The 12386-nt window shown below is 37.0% G+C and overlaps 1 protein-coding gene across 3 annotated transcripts in view; it reads left to right on the top strand.

Moving 5' to 3' along the window:
• Window positions 1–12386, top strand: part of col27a1b (collagen, type XXVII, alpha 1b) — a 116260-nt gene that overhangs the window by 99585 nt on the left and 4289 nt on the right. For 2 of the 3 annotated variants that reach the window (XM_055200709.2, XM_055200706.2), the window contains exons 37-59: window positions 881–988; window positions 1559–1612; window positions 1699–1806; window positions 1897–1950; window positions 2448–2501; window positions 3090–3146; window positions 3248–3301; window positions 3421–3474; window positions 3963–4016; window positions 4129–4182; window positions 4265–4372; window positions 4458–4565; window positions 4677–4784; window positions 7847–7900; window positions 9543–9605; window positions 9697–9750; window positions 9834–9869; window positions 10018–10035; window positions 10128–10163; window positions 10249–10275; window positions 10546–10611; window positions 10715–10883; window positions 11010–11119. In XM_055200709.2, the coding sequence (XP_055056684.2) occupies window positions 881–988; window positions 1559–1612; window positions 1699–1806; window positions 1897–1950; window positions 2448–2501; window positions 3090–3146; window positions 3248–3301; window positions 3421–3474; window positions 3963–4016; window positions 4129–4182; window positions 4265–4372; window positions 4458–4565; window positions 4677–4784; window positions 7847–7900; window positions 9543–9605; window positions 9697–9750; window positions 9834–9869; window positions 10018–10035; window positions 10128–10163; window positions 10249–10275; window positions 10546–10611; window positions 10715–10883; window positions 11010–11119 (1608 nt within the window). Of the gene's footprint in view, window positions 1–880; window positions 989–1558; window positions 1613–1698; window positions 1807–1896; window positions 1951–2447; window positions 2502–3089; window positions 3147–3247; window positions 3302–3420; window positions 3475–3962; window positions 4017–4128; window positions 4183–4264; window positions 4373–4457; window positions 4566–4676; window positions 4785–7846; window positions 7901–9542; window positions 9606–9679; window positions 9751–9833; window positions 9870–10017; window positions 10036–10127; window positions 10164–10248; window positions 10276–10545; window positions 10612–10714; window positions 10884–11009; window positions 11120–12386 lie in introns of those variants that run through there. The other variant, XR_008643355.2, reaches the window with a different exon arrangement.

Here is a 12386-nt window from a genome sequence, read left to right as displayed (position 1 = left end):
ACATTATTATTAATATCTGCATTAATATTATCATTAATATACCATAATTAATACCATTGTCAATACTATCATTATTAATATTTTTACTACTCATCATCCCTATTACATCTACTATTATCATTAATATTATTGATATTATATTAAGATTACCATTATCAATATTACTATTATTTATTTACTTATTTAATTCATTAATATTATTATTGCTATAACAACTACTATTACTTATTATTTATATGATTTTTTATCTTCTTCCTGATCCTTCACTCTCCCCCTAAGTCCGGATGAAATTAGTATTTTTGTTAATTTGTCTATCATTACTATTATTGCTATCTGTCATTTCATATTAATATAATTTTTCATTATTATTATTGTTAATAATATTCCTATTATGATGATTATTATTATTGCTATTATCACCCTCCTTATCCATTTTGTTGATTTATTTACATCTAATTATGTCTGTTGTACTTATTCTCCTTTATTCAAAAATTTTCCACTCTTAAATCCAATTACATTTACAGTTATATACACACACACACACACACACACACACACACACACACACACTTACATTTCTTACTGGTTGTTATGTATGTTTTGTGGATCTGTGTATTTGTATTTTGCATTTCACTTCTAATCTGTAAATATTGTAATTGTCTGTTTGCAAAATAAAAAAAAACAAAAAAAAAAAACAGAAGAGTCAAGTTTAAAATAGAAAAAACATTGAAACTCTTTGGTTATTTTTAGCGCAATGCGAATGGTCTAATCGAGCTGGAAAATGAGCCTATTTTCAAAAAAAGTGGAGTGTCCCTTTAAATGCTGGATTATTGTATTAGTGCTGGTTAGTGCACTTAGATTTACTGTACTTTTACTGTAGGGTGAAAAGGGAGATGCAGGAATGGAGGGTGAAACGGGTGAAAGAGGCAACATCGGACATAAAGGAGATGAAGGCCGTTCCGGAGATCCCGGCTTGACAGGCATCAAGGTTTGTCTTTTGTTTTGATGTATAAATATATTCAGTTGTCCCACATTCACAGTGCTCTGGTTTATACACATTTAGCTAGGAGGAAAGTTAAAGATTAATGAATTTAAAGAACTTCCATAACAAATCTAGGCCTTCTTGCTAAATAAATCAGCCTTAGATGGTTTACTGGTCATAGCTGGAGTGTTTATGTAACTTAAGTGGTAAAAGATGCCACTGAGAATTCCAGTGTCGTTCGTTTTACATCTCTGGGGAATGCATTGACTGATAAAATATGTATCCTTAAAAAAGTACTACAAGTAGCTTTGGATATAATACAAAAGTGTGGCTGGTGTGGTTTTGGAGGGTTTTTGGACAGTTTTACTAGCTCAACCAGCTGCAGTGCATCTCTGCCGGGCTGGGATTAAGCTGGTGTTTGTAAAAAGATTTTTAGTATGGTTGATATAAATCATTTAACTCGATAGCATTTTGTTGCAATAAAAGATTTTATTGAAGATGTTGGTTATGTTGGATGACACCAACAAGCGAAACCAGCTGTGAGTGGTCTATCTCAAAGGCTTTATTTAATTCCAGGGCCCTGAGGGCAAACCTGGCAAAATTGGGGAGAGGGGAAAACCAGGAGAGAAGGTAATGCAGCATATTTTTGCTTAAATTGATGTCAGCGTGTATTTTTTCTGTTTGTGTAGTTTAAATGATGCTTTATTTTATTTCAGGGCAGCAAAGGTCACCAAGGTCACCCTGGTGAGATGGGACCAATCGGAGAAGAGGGTGCTATGGGTTTCATCGGGCCAAAAGGAAGTCGAGGATCTATTGGATCTGTGGTAAATCAGATGTTTGTAAAAACATTTATTGTATGCGATTCATGGGGATGCCATTTAAAAATAACCCTATCTCATGGTTTTTATTTATAGGGTGTTCTTGGAAAAATGGGTCAGCTGGGAGAACCTGGTTTAGCGGGATACGAAGTAGGTGGACATGGCTTACCGTGTGTTCACACCAGGCGCGTTTGAGGCGTCAAATTCGCGTCTAGTTTGCCGCTTAAACATTTTGAGTTTACTCGCTTCATTCGCTCGTGAAAGCCGTGCGTGAAATTCTAGTCATGGAGACATTCACGCGGAAATTCGCATCATGGGAGGGGCTTCTGCGACTCCGCTCGCTTCCTGTAATCACGTCACAGATCTTGATTGGTTAACACGGTGCGTTTTTCCGCCAAAGTTAAAATTTTTTATCTCGCGTTGGAATCGCGTCAACCGCTGCCGCCCTAAACGCCTCATTCACGCCGCGAGACTTACAAATGCGCGTCAACGTGTATTCACATTGACTTAACATTGAAATCACTCGTGCTTGATGCCTCTATCGCAGCTGGTGTGAACGCAGCATTAGAGTTGACCCTTAAAATAAAACAATGACATTGTTTAATCGACTTGTCTGTCCTTCTTATTTGCTACCTCATTTGCTGTAGGGTCACCAAGGACCACCAGGTCCAATGGGAAGCCCAGGACCAAAAGGTGACAAGGTAAAAACACCCAAGTAGTTATTTATCTTTAATATATTATTTTTATATATATTATCTTAAACCCAAAACAACGATATTTTAAAGGAACAGTATGTAAGAAATGTATATTAATTAATCATAAAATGGCCCTGATATGTCACTAGACATTAAGAACTCATTTTCATTTCAAATACTTGTATCACTGACAACAGTGGTCCGGCCGGGATATTGTCATTTAAAAAGTGGAGTTGCAGCCCTCAACTGATGTTTATGTTGTCATGTTGTGTATTGGCCACCAGTTGTGGGATTGCAGTACCAGTTTTAGCCACAGGTTTTATGATTGCAATACCAGTTTTGGCCACAATCCTACATACTGTTCCTTTAAATTTTGCTAGCAGAATAAGCAGGTAAATCACATTTCAGATTGTTATAAACCCAATTTTAGGTAATGCACAGCACATGGCCAGAAAAACACTAGCACTTGGATGTTAATCTAGAGAAATATATCATTGCCGTGCTTTGATGCAAAACAGCATGCTGGGATAAATCCTTTTCGGTCCATAAAAGGACTTACGATCATCAAAAATCAAATCCATTTCTTATTTTTAGGGAGAGCAAGGAGATGATGGGAAGGTTGAAGGTCCACCTGGTCCACCAGGTGACATCGTGAGTCAGTCCGCTGGATTTTTACTACACATTTTTGTCTTGGGTTGGGAGAGTTCTGGATGCCAACCTGATCAATGTGTTTGGTTTTCACTGGCATTCAGGGGCCGATCGGCAACAGGGGAGAGAGAGGAGAACCAGGCGACCTTGGATACCCAGTGAGTTTGCGTTGTTTCAGATACTGAAGGCTTTTCTTGATTGTTATTTAAGTAGATCATTTGGTTACTATACATCGGCAATTTCGTCACTATTCTATTCATGGCTAAAATGTCTTTAGGGTCATGAAGGAGTGCGAGGGGAAAGAGGAAAACCAGGTGCTCCTGGAGTGCCTGTGAGTAAATCTACCGTGTATTACTTTTTTAAAATCCTTTAAAATGTACAAACGAGATTTCATTTAAAGGAGACATTTCACAAGACTTTTTTAAGATGCAAAAATAAATCTTTGGTGTCTCCAGAGTGCGTATGTGAAGTTTTAGCTTAAAATATCATATAGATAATTTATTATAGCATGTTGAAATTGACACTTTGTAGTTGTGAACAAAAATGTGCCATTTTTGGGTGTGTCCTTTAAAATGCAAATGAGCTGATCTCTGCACTAAATGGCAGTGCCGTGGTTGGAGGGTGCAGATTTAGGGGCGGTATTATCCCCTTCTGATATCACAAGAGGAGCCAAATTTTAGTGACCTATTTTTTCACATGCTTGCAGAGAATGGTTTACTGGGTTGCACATAAACATGGAAAAAGGCAGATTTTCATGATATGTCCCCTTTAAAACTTTACTCATATATCATTCTTATGTATATTTTATCTATACCACAGGGAAATTTTGGACCAAAAGGTGATTCAGGGCACAAAGGTTCCAAAGGCGATAAAGTAAGAATTCATGTAAACTCATAAACATATTGTATTTTTTGTCAAATGTATGGATTCTGTTTACATATAGTAAAATGTTCATCTTCTAAGTTGAATAAATGATTTTATTTAGGGTCCAAAAGGTAAAAACGGTCCTCGGGGTGAATCTGGAGTTCGAGGGTCACCTGTAAGTAAGTTGAACCGAATTCAATAACATCTTAATAAAACACAAATCCGATTCTAACGTGAACCATTTTTTCATCTTTAAGGGTGCTGTTGGTCTTTCTGGTCCCAGAGGAGTTATTGGTCGTGAGGGACTTGAGGGTCATCCCGGTGTAGATGGACTTCCTGGAAAAGATGGAGCTAAAGGAATGCCAGTAAGACGTGTATTCTTAATTTAAAACCTTATAAGGTCTTTATGTTGTGATGTGCTTATTGTTTTTCCTCTGTTGTGCACATTAGGGTGAGCATGGAAACGACGGGGAGGTCGGAATGCCAGGAAAACCAGGTCTTCAAGGCAAAGCAGGTGCACATGGTTTGCCAGGAATTCAAGGCTCTTTTGGGCCAAAGGTATCTCGCTTTTGTGTCACATGAAACTGTTTTTTTTTAGAAAGAGGTCACCAATGTGTCCAGCTGTGCCGATATAAGCCGGCTTTAGATCTTTCTGTGTTTGTGTTTTAGGGTGAAAGGGGTCTTCCTGGCCAAATTGGACCTCCGGGCAATAGAGGATTTTATGGAGGAATGGGATTTCCTGGTAAACAGGGTGACAGAGGAATCAAAGGGCAACCTGTGAGTAACGTTCCTCAGTTATGATTATATTTTATGGATTCAAATATGGCAAACAAACCATAGATAAATGGTGGTACAGACTGAAAGTATTAAAGCCACATTTTAAACTTTAAAGGGGACATTTCACAAAACCTTTTTATGATGTAAAATAAATCTTTGGTGGCCCCAGAGTACGTAAGTTAGTTTAAGCTCAAAATACCATATAGATAATTTATTATATCTGGTTAAAATTGTCACTTTGTAGGTGTGAGCAAAAATGTGCCGTTTTTGGGTGTGTCCTTTTAAATGCAAATGAGTTGCACTAAATGACAGTGCCGTGGTTGGATAGTGCAGATTATAGGGTGGTATTATCCCCTTCTTACATCACAAGAGGAGCTAAATTTCAATGAACTAGTTTTTCACATGCTTACAGAGAATGGTTTACCAAAACTAAGCTACTGGGTTGTTTTTTGTCACATTTTCTAGGGTGATAAAAGCACTGGGGATCCAATTATAGCACTTAAACATGGAAAAAGTCAGGTTTTCTTGAAAGTCCCCTTTAAATGTTATTTAATTATACAATTTCATTAAATCTTGTGGTTTAGAAGATATTAGGGCGGTTTCCCGGACGTGGCTTATCCTAATCCCAGACTAAAATGCATGTTTAAAGGCGGGGTGTATGATTTTTGAAAAACACTTTGGAAGGAAGTTGGGCCAAGTCCAAAACACACTTGTAGCCAATCAGCAGTAACCCCCCATTCAGACAGCCACCGACCAGCAGTAGCAGAGCGAAGTGATCTCATTCATTTCAATGGAAACCGGGCGACTCCTGGCGGCACGAGCATTGGCGACCGTATGGGCGTGTCCAGCGACGCGAGAAAGTTAAGAAAAGTTTAACTTTATGCAAATGTCGTGCGAATTTCGGGAGCGACTACCAATGAGAACGAAGCAGTGGAGTTCACGTCATCCTTCTCTCGTCAGTTACTGGCGTGGATGGTACTCATTTGTTTATGACAAGCAGATTTAGAAACGCCTCGTTGAAAGAGACGGGCGGCACACAGCGATAACATCGCTGGCTGCCTGAATGTGGCGTAAGGGGCATGTTTACTAACCAACATAGTTGCCTGGGTTGCGTATGTGTGGGGCGGGTCTATCAAAAGAAGGTCCAGATTCTATTGGGGTAGGGGCGTGTTTGTTTAGGTGATTTCAAATATCAGCATTGGCTTTCAGAGATCATGCACCTTGCCTTTAAATCAAGTTAAATCTTAAAAATCTATCAGTGTTTTTTTGCCACAATATGCACCCCAGTATTGTTTTTGTAAGGTGGTTAGTAAAAACTTAAATGTCCTAATATAATTAAGGCCTACCCTACTGAAAAATCCAGCTAAGACCAGCATAAGCTGGTAGCTGGTTTAAGGTGGTTTACGCTGGTCCTCCCAGCCTGACGAAGCTGGTCATGCTGGTGGGCCAGCTAAGTCCAGCTAGTCCAGCTTAAAAAGTGACCAAAACACAGCTAGACCAGCTTGCTACACCAGCAAAACCAGCTTCCTACACCAGCTAAAGTCAAGCTGGAGACCAGCTAAAACCAGCTCACCAGCTTATGCTGGTCTTAGCTGGATTTTTCAGTAGGGTAGTCCTGGACTAACCTAAACCCTGTCCGGAAAGCCAAAGTGTGGTAACAAAAATGTATCAAACAAAAATAATAAATTTATTATTATAGTACCTCAGATGTACATAATGGTGCCAAAACGTAAATATGAGTACCAAATATAGGACCTTTTTTAAAGATACTGGCCCATTGCTTGGGACCTATTGTTTTGGGACAGTGCAAATAAGTTTCCATGTGTTACATAAGTGTTACATAAACCCAGATACATTCTCTTCCTCATCATGTACAGTAATTTGTACCATCAGCCTTTTTATGAAATGACTTTCTGCTGTGAGATCCTGAAAACAACATACCAACCTGACTCAAAGTTTCCTAAATGTTTTTTCAATTGAAATATTTCCCTCAATTTGAGTTACATCAGCATTAAAATTGTTGTATACATAATATATAAGCTTGTTTTTTTTATTGATTCTCAGTACTGCAGAGTTCAGTTTTTCTCTCATCTAAAACATTTCCTTGAGTTAATAAAGATTTTGAAGTTTATTTGAAGATGACAGACTGAACACTGCAGGAACTGAGATCTCCTGGAGTCTGTATGATGATCACTGACTGTGTAGCATCTGTTTGCTTACATTCTGTCATCTGCTTCATATTTGCATGTTATATAAACCACATTTTAGTTTTTAGTCTTTTTTACAAACAGTGAATGACACAAATATATTTTTTAGAGCTAACTGAAGTAAGTTAAATGGACAGTTCACTGAAAGAAGAAAAATCTGTCATTATTTGATCAAACCTGTATAAATATCGTAGTTTTGCTGAACACAAAAGGAAGATAATTGTAATCAAGCAGGAAACAGGAGCACCATTGACTTCCATAAAATAAAATTTCAATAGAAGTCAGTGGTGCCCAGAAACAATTTGGTTACAAACATTGCTCAAAATAAATGTATATTTATTATAGGGATAGTTCACCCAAAAATGAAAATTCTACCATCATTTCCTCATCCTCATGTTGTTTTAAAACTGAATGAATTTATTTTTTCTGATGAGCACAAAAGAAGATATTTTGAGAAATTATGGTTAACACATACAGCATATAGTGTCCATTAACTTCCATAGTAGGAATAAAAAATACAATGGAATTTAATGGATACCGTCAACTGTGTGCTTTCCATCATTTATCAAAATATTTTCTTCATCATTTATCACAATACTTACAAAATATTTTTTCCTACTATGAAAGTCAATGGACACTATATACTGTATCTCAACCCAATTTATTTCTCAAAATATCGTCTTTTGTGTTCATCAGAAAAAAGAAATTCATACAGGTTTAGAACAACACGAGGGTGAGAAAATGATGACAAAATTTAAATTTTTGGGTGAACTATCCCTTTAAAGTCACATTCTGTTACTTTTGGGTATGAATATGTTCAATTCTGTTGCATTAACATGATTGATTTTTCCTTAGGGTGATGCTGGTGAACAGGGATTTCCTGGAGTTTTTGGAATATTTGGACCAAAGGTAAACTTTTCAGTTTATGTAATGCATAATGAAATGCATTCGAAGTATCTTCAGATACTAGATTTGATTTATGATTCCTGAAAGTAAGACATCTGGAAGACATAAATTACACAGCAGATTAAATCTGATGTTTCACAAGTTATGATTTTATGGCCTGGTGTCACAGACGAGGCTTAGCTAAAGCCAGGACTTATTGGCCGATATATCGGTGCATCTTTACCTTTAACCATGACATTCACATTACCCAAGGTGCTTTGGTTACAATGATATGGAAATATAAACTGTGTATGACCGGTAAAATCGCAGTGCCCTAAAAAAAAAAAAAAACGCACTGTCGTAGTTTTTTTAAAGACGCAGCACTCCCATTGCAAACAATTGAAAAAATGTGCTGGACTCCAGATAAACGCTTTGGTGGACACACACCCTTTTATAAATTTTGTTACCATTTTATATTACTGCACTGTAAAAAGTGATAGTTGAATTAAAGGAATATTCCATTTTCTTAAAAGAAAAATCCAGATAATTTACTTACCACCATGTCATCCAAAATGTTGATGTCTTTCTTTGTTCAGTCGAGAAGAAATTATGTTTTTTGAGGAAAACATTGCAGGATTTTTCTCATTTTAATGGACTTTAATAGAGCCCAACATTTAATACTTAACTCAACACTTATCAGTTTTTCTCAACGGAGTTTCAAAGGACTATAAACAATCCCAAACGAGGAATAAGGGTCTTATCTAGCAAAACGATTGTCATTTTTGACAAGAAAAATAACAAATATATACTTTTAAAGCACAACTTCTCGTCGAGATCCAGTCCAGCGCTACCTAACGTAAATGCGTAGTGACGTAGGGAGGTCACGTGTTACATATATAAAACGCACATTTGCGGACCATTGTAAACAATAAACTGACACAAAGACATTAATTAGTATCAGTTGACAAACAACAATGTCGGAAAGGTTCTCTTTCTCCAAACTTGTAAACACTGGGGCGGAGTTTCGCGTTCGTCTTCTGTGACCTCTTGACGTCATGACGTATTGCGTTGGGTCACGCTGGCGCATCACGACCGGATCTCGACGAGAAGTTGTGCTTTAAAAGTGTATATTTGTTATTTTTCTTGTCAAAAATGACAATCGTTTTGCTAGATAAGACGCTTATTCCTCGTTTGGGATTGTTTGTGGTCCTTTGAAACTCCGTTGAGAGAGGCTGTTGCGTGTTGAGTTGGGTGTTGATTGTTGGTGTCTATTAAAGTCCATTAAAATTAGAAAAATCCTGCAATGTTTTCCTCAAAAAACATAATTCTTCTCGACTGAACAAAGAAAGACATCAACATTTTGGATGACATGGTGGTGAGTAAATTATTTGGATTTTTCTTTTAACAAAATGGAATATTCCTTTAACTTTTTAACGTAGATCCAACTTTTACTTTTTACAGTTCGTCATAAAGTAACATCATAAAAAAAATGGAAGGACACAAATATTTATTGCCTACCTATTTTTAGCAGATGTTCATAATATATCATTTACATCATTATAAGACAATCGTCCTCCCGGCTAAGTCTTTTTTTCCTTGCCGCTGTCGTGTTTTGTTAATAATGACAGTATATAAATACATTTTGGAATATATTTGTAATTTTCAGGGTCCACCCGGAGACCTTGGGCCAGCAGGCATCCAGGGCCCAAAGGGTCCAAAGGGTTTAATGGTAAGTACCACTTTATGAACTGTTATGAAAGCACATATAAGATGAATAGAGTTCTTGATGAGCATCTACTGTAGGTGTTTCTTATTTTAAGGGGATGCAAGGATCCTTTGGACCGGTTGGTATCATTGGCCCGAGTGGTAATCCTGTACGTACCATCACAATAATTCATTAGTCGTTTTCTTTTTAGCTGGTTTAACCTAGAAATAAATCTTCCTCTTTCTGTATTAGGGACCGCAAGGAAACAAAGGAAGTAAAGGGGAAATGGTGAGTGTTAAAATAATGTTCATCATGGGTTACAGCCATAGGCGTTGTCATTTCCTGATGTATCATTACTGTGAAGAAAGTCTGAGATGATTTTTTCATTATAAATTTCCAAATAAACATGTAACATTGTGTCTTCATTTTTTAAAAGGGTGCTCAGGGACCAAGGGTACGTTTCCCCAAAATCCTTCTATTTGACTTTTTACATTTAGATAAAAGAAGGTGTATAACATATAAAATGTTGTTTTTGCCATCCCATAGGGACTTCCAGGACCTCGCGGACCACCTGGACCTCCTGTAAGCGTTTTATTTATTTTGCCATTCTTATGTGTTGTGTTATGCGCTGTGAATTAACAGTACAATCAATCTCATTGGTTTTTAGGGACTTCCCACTGTATCTCTTGCTCTTGTAAGTGTGCTTTTAGTTATATGCTTTATAATATCTTATAAAATATCACCATGTCCTATCCAAACGCAGTGCAAAGCTTTTAGCGATAAAAGCTCTTCATCCCAACCTGCCACAATGGCGACAAGTGATTTGTTTTCTTTGGCATCTCCACTAATCCACTTCAAATGTGACCTAGTCTGTGCATTGTGATTTGTTAGGACATGGTATAAATGTTTTCAAATCTCACGCTGTCATGCAAGTCCACTCTTTTCTGTTTTCATACACTTATAGGAAAACGAGGCCCTTGGTGCTACTTCACATGTTATTGTTGATTCCCGCTCAGCATTTAGGTCAGAGGTATGTGTCATATTTGACGTTTGTCACTTCTCTGATAATTTCAGGCCATTTGCTAGATATTATTATAGACTATAAGATTTGTTTTTTTCTTTGCAATTCACAGAGTTATCAAGACGCTGACCTTCCAATGTTGGACCAGGGAACAGAGATCCTAAAGACCCTGCACTACCTCAGTACCCTGATCCGCAGCATCAAGAACCCAACGGGAACGCAGGAGAATCCGGCCAGAATGTGCCGAGATATGTTTGACTGCGAGCATAGGTTGAACGATGGTATGATATTTTCGTTGTGTCCACCATTATTCGATAATATAATGAAGTATTATAAACAAGTACAATTATGCGAGTCCGTTTCAATCTGATCAATGATTTTGCTTTTATCTACTTTGTTTGCTGAAGGTGCTTACTGGATAGATCCTAATCTGGGCTGTTCCTCTGACAATATTGAGGTGACCTGTAACTTCACCAGTGGAGGACAGACCTGCCTTAAACCAGTAGCTGTTTCCAAGGTCTTTAAAGTGTTAATCATAGAAGTTATGAGTAGGCCTGTAGGATCCTGTTAGCGCTGAATTCTGTGGAAAATTTTAATTCTGGTTGTATTTACTTACTCTTTATAAGGAAGGAATTTTGTGGTTCTTAAATGATTATGGAAAGTTTTTGTGAAGGGAAAGATCACAGGCACAGTCAGAGCAAAACATTTTTTTAAATGTCCATATTTAGTGTGGGCCTTTATGGAGCTGTTTTGGCAATGGTTGTTTTTATATTTTAAATCGTCTTGTATTATTGATATTATATTGTATTTTCTGTATTGTTTATAAACAGTCAAAACACACAAGGTTGTATTTGTTAACATAAACTAACAGTAAACAATATTCCACAGCCTTTATCAATCTTAATTTATATTCATTTTAGCATTTACAATATATTTTTAAAATCATAACTTATGTTAACATTAGTTAATGCACAACGAACTAACATGAACAATTGTATTGTAGTCTAAAAATGCTGTGTTGTTTTAACGCATTGTTGGGTCAAATATAGACATTTTCTGGGTTGATTTGACCCAACGCTGGGTTGTGGCATTAACTAATGTTAACAAAGATAAATAATGTGCTGAAAAAAAAAAAAATATATATATATGAAGAGTTTGGTTCCAAAACGCAATAAACGCCATTTTTGAAAAAAATGAGTTACTGCCAAAATCAGTATTATATCAGGTCAGTAGTTAAAAGTAAATTCTTAATTTTACGCAAAATCCAATATCCGCCGTGTTATTCTGTCATCTTTTCTCCCTTTTTTCCCAAAATGCGACAAACGCCACTCCCACTTTTTTACAGAACGCAATAACTCCATTTCTGATATTACAGCCCACCAGTCACGCAATGTAAACAAACAATGGCGGACGCGCGTAGTACACGGAGTCCTGGTTTTCCTCATCTACTTTGTACTACGTGATCAACAAACAAAACAAAATAATACTTTAATTGCATCGCTAAACCTGTGATGGTTTTCTGTGATGGGAAAGAAACGTAAGCCATCAGCATCTAACAATTTCCCTGAGAGGCACTCGGGAGACAGGTGCTTGTTCTCCCGACAGCAAGTTTCTCATGCTAACACATTGACCCCAGAGGATCTTATGAAAAACTGTACATAATTTTACTCAAAGTCAACGAAAATCGAGCAGGACCAAAAACATTCGATCGCTGTGAAAGACGTTAAGCGAAGACGTCAAGTAACCGCAATGACAGGGTTCTTAATATGACAAAGTAAGTGTTT

The sequence above is a fragment of the Misgurnus anguillicaudatus genome, chromosome 22 (assembly GCF_027580225.2).
Source record: "Misgurnus anguillicaudatus chromosome 22, ASM2758022v2, whole genome shotgun sequence".
In the NCBI taxonomy this organism is placed as follows: Eukaryota; Metazoa; Chordata; class Actinopteri; order Cypriniformes; family Cobitidae; genus Misgurnus; species Misgurnus anguillicaudatus.
The sequence above is the reverse complement of the archived record's forward strand: the minus strand, read 5'-3'. Positions and strand labels throughout refer to the sequence as shown.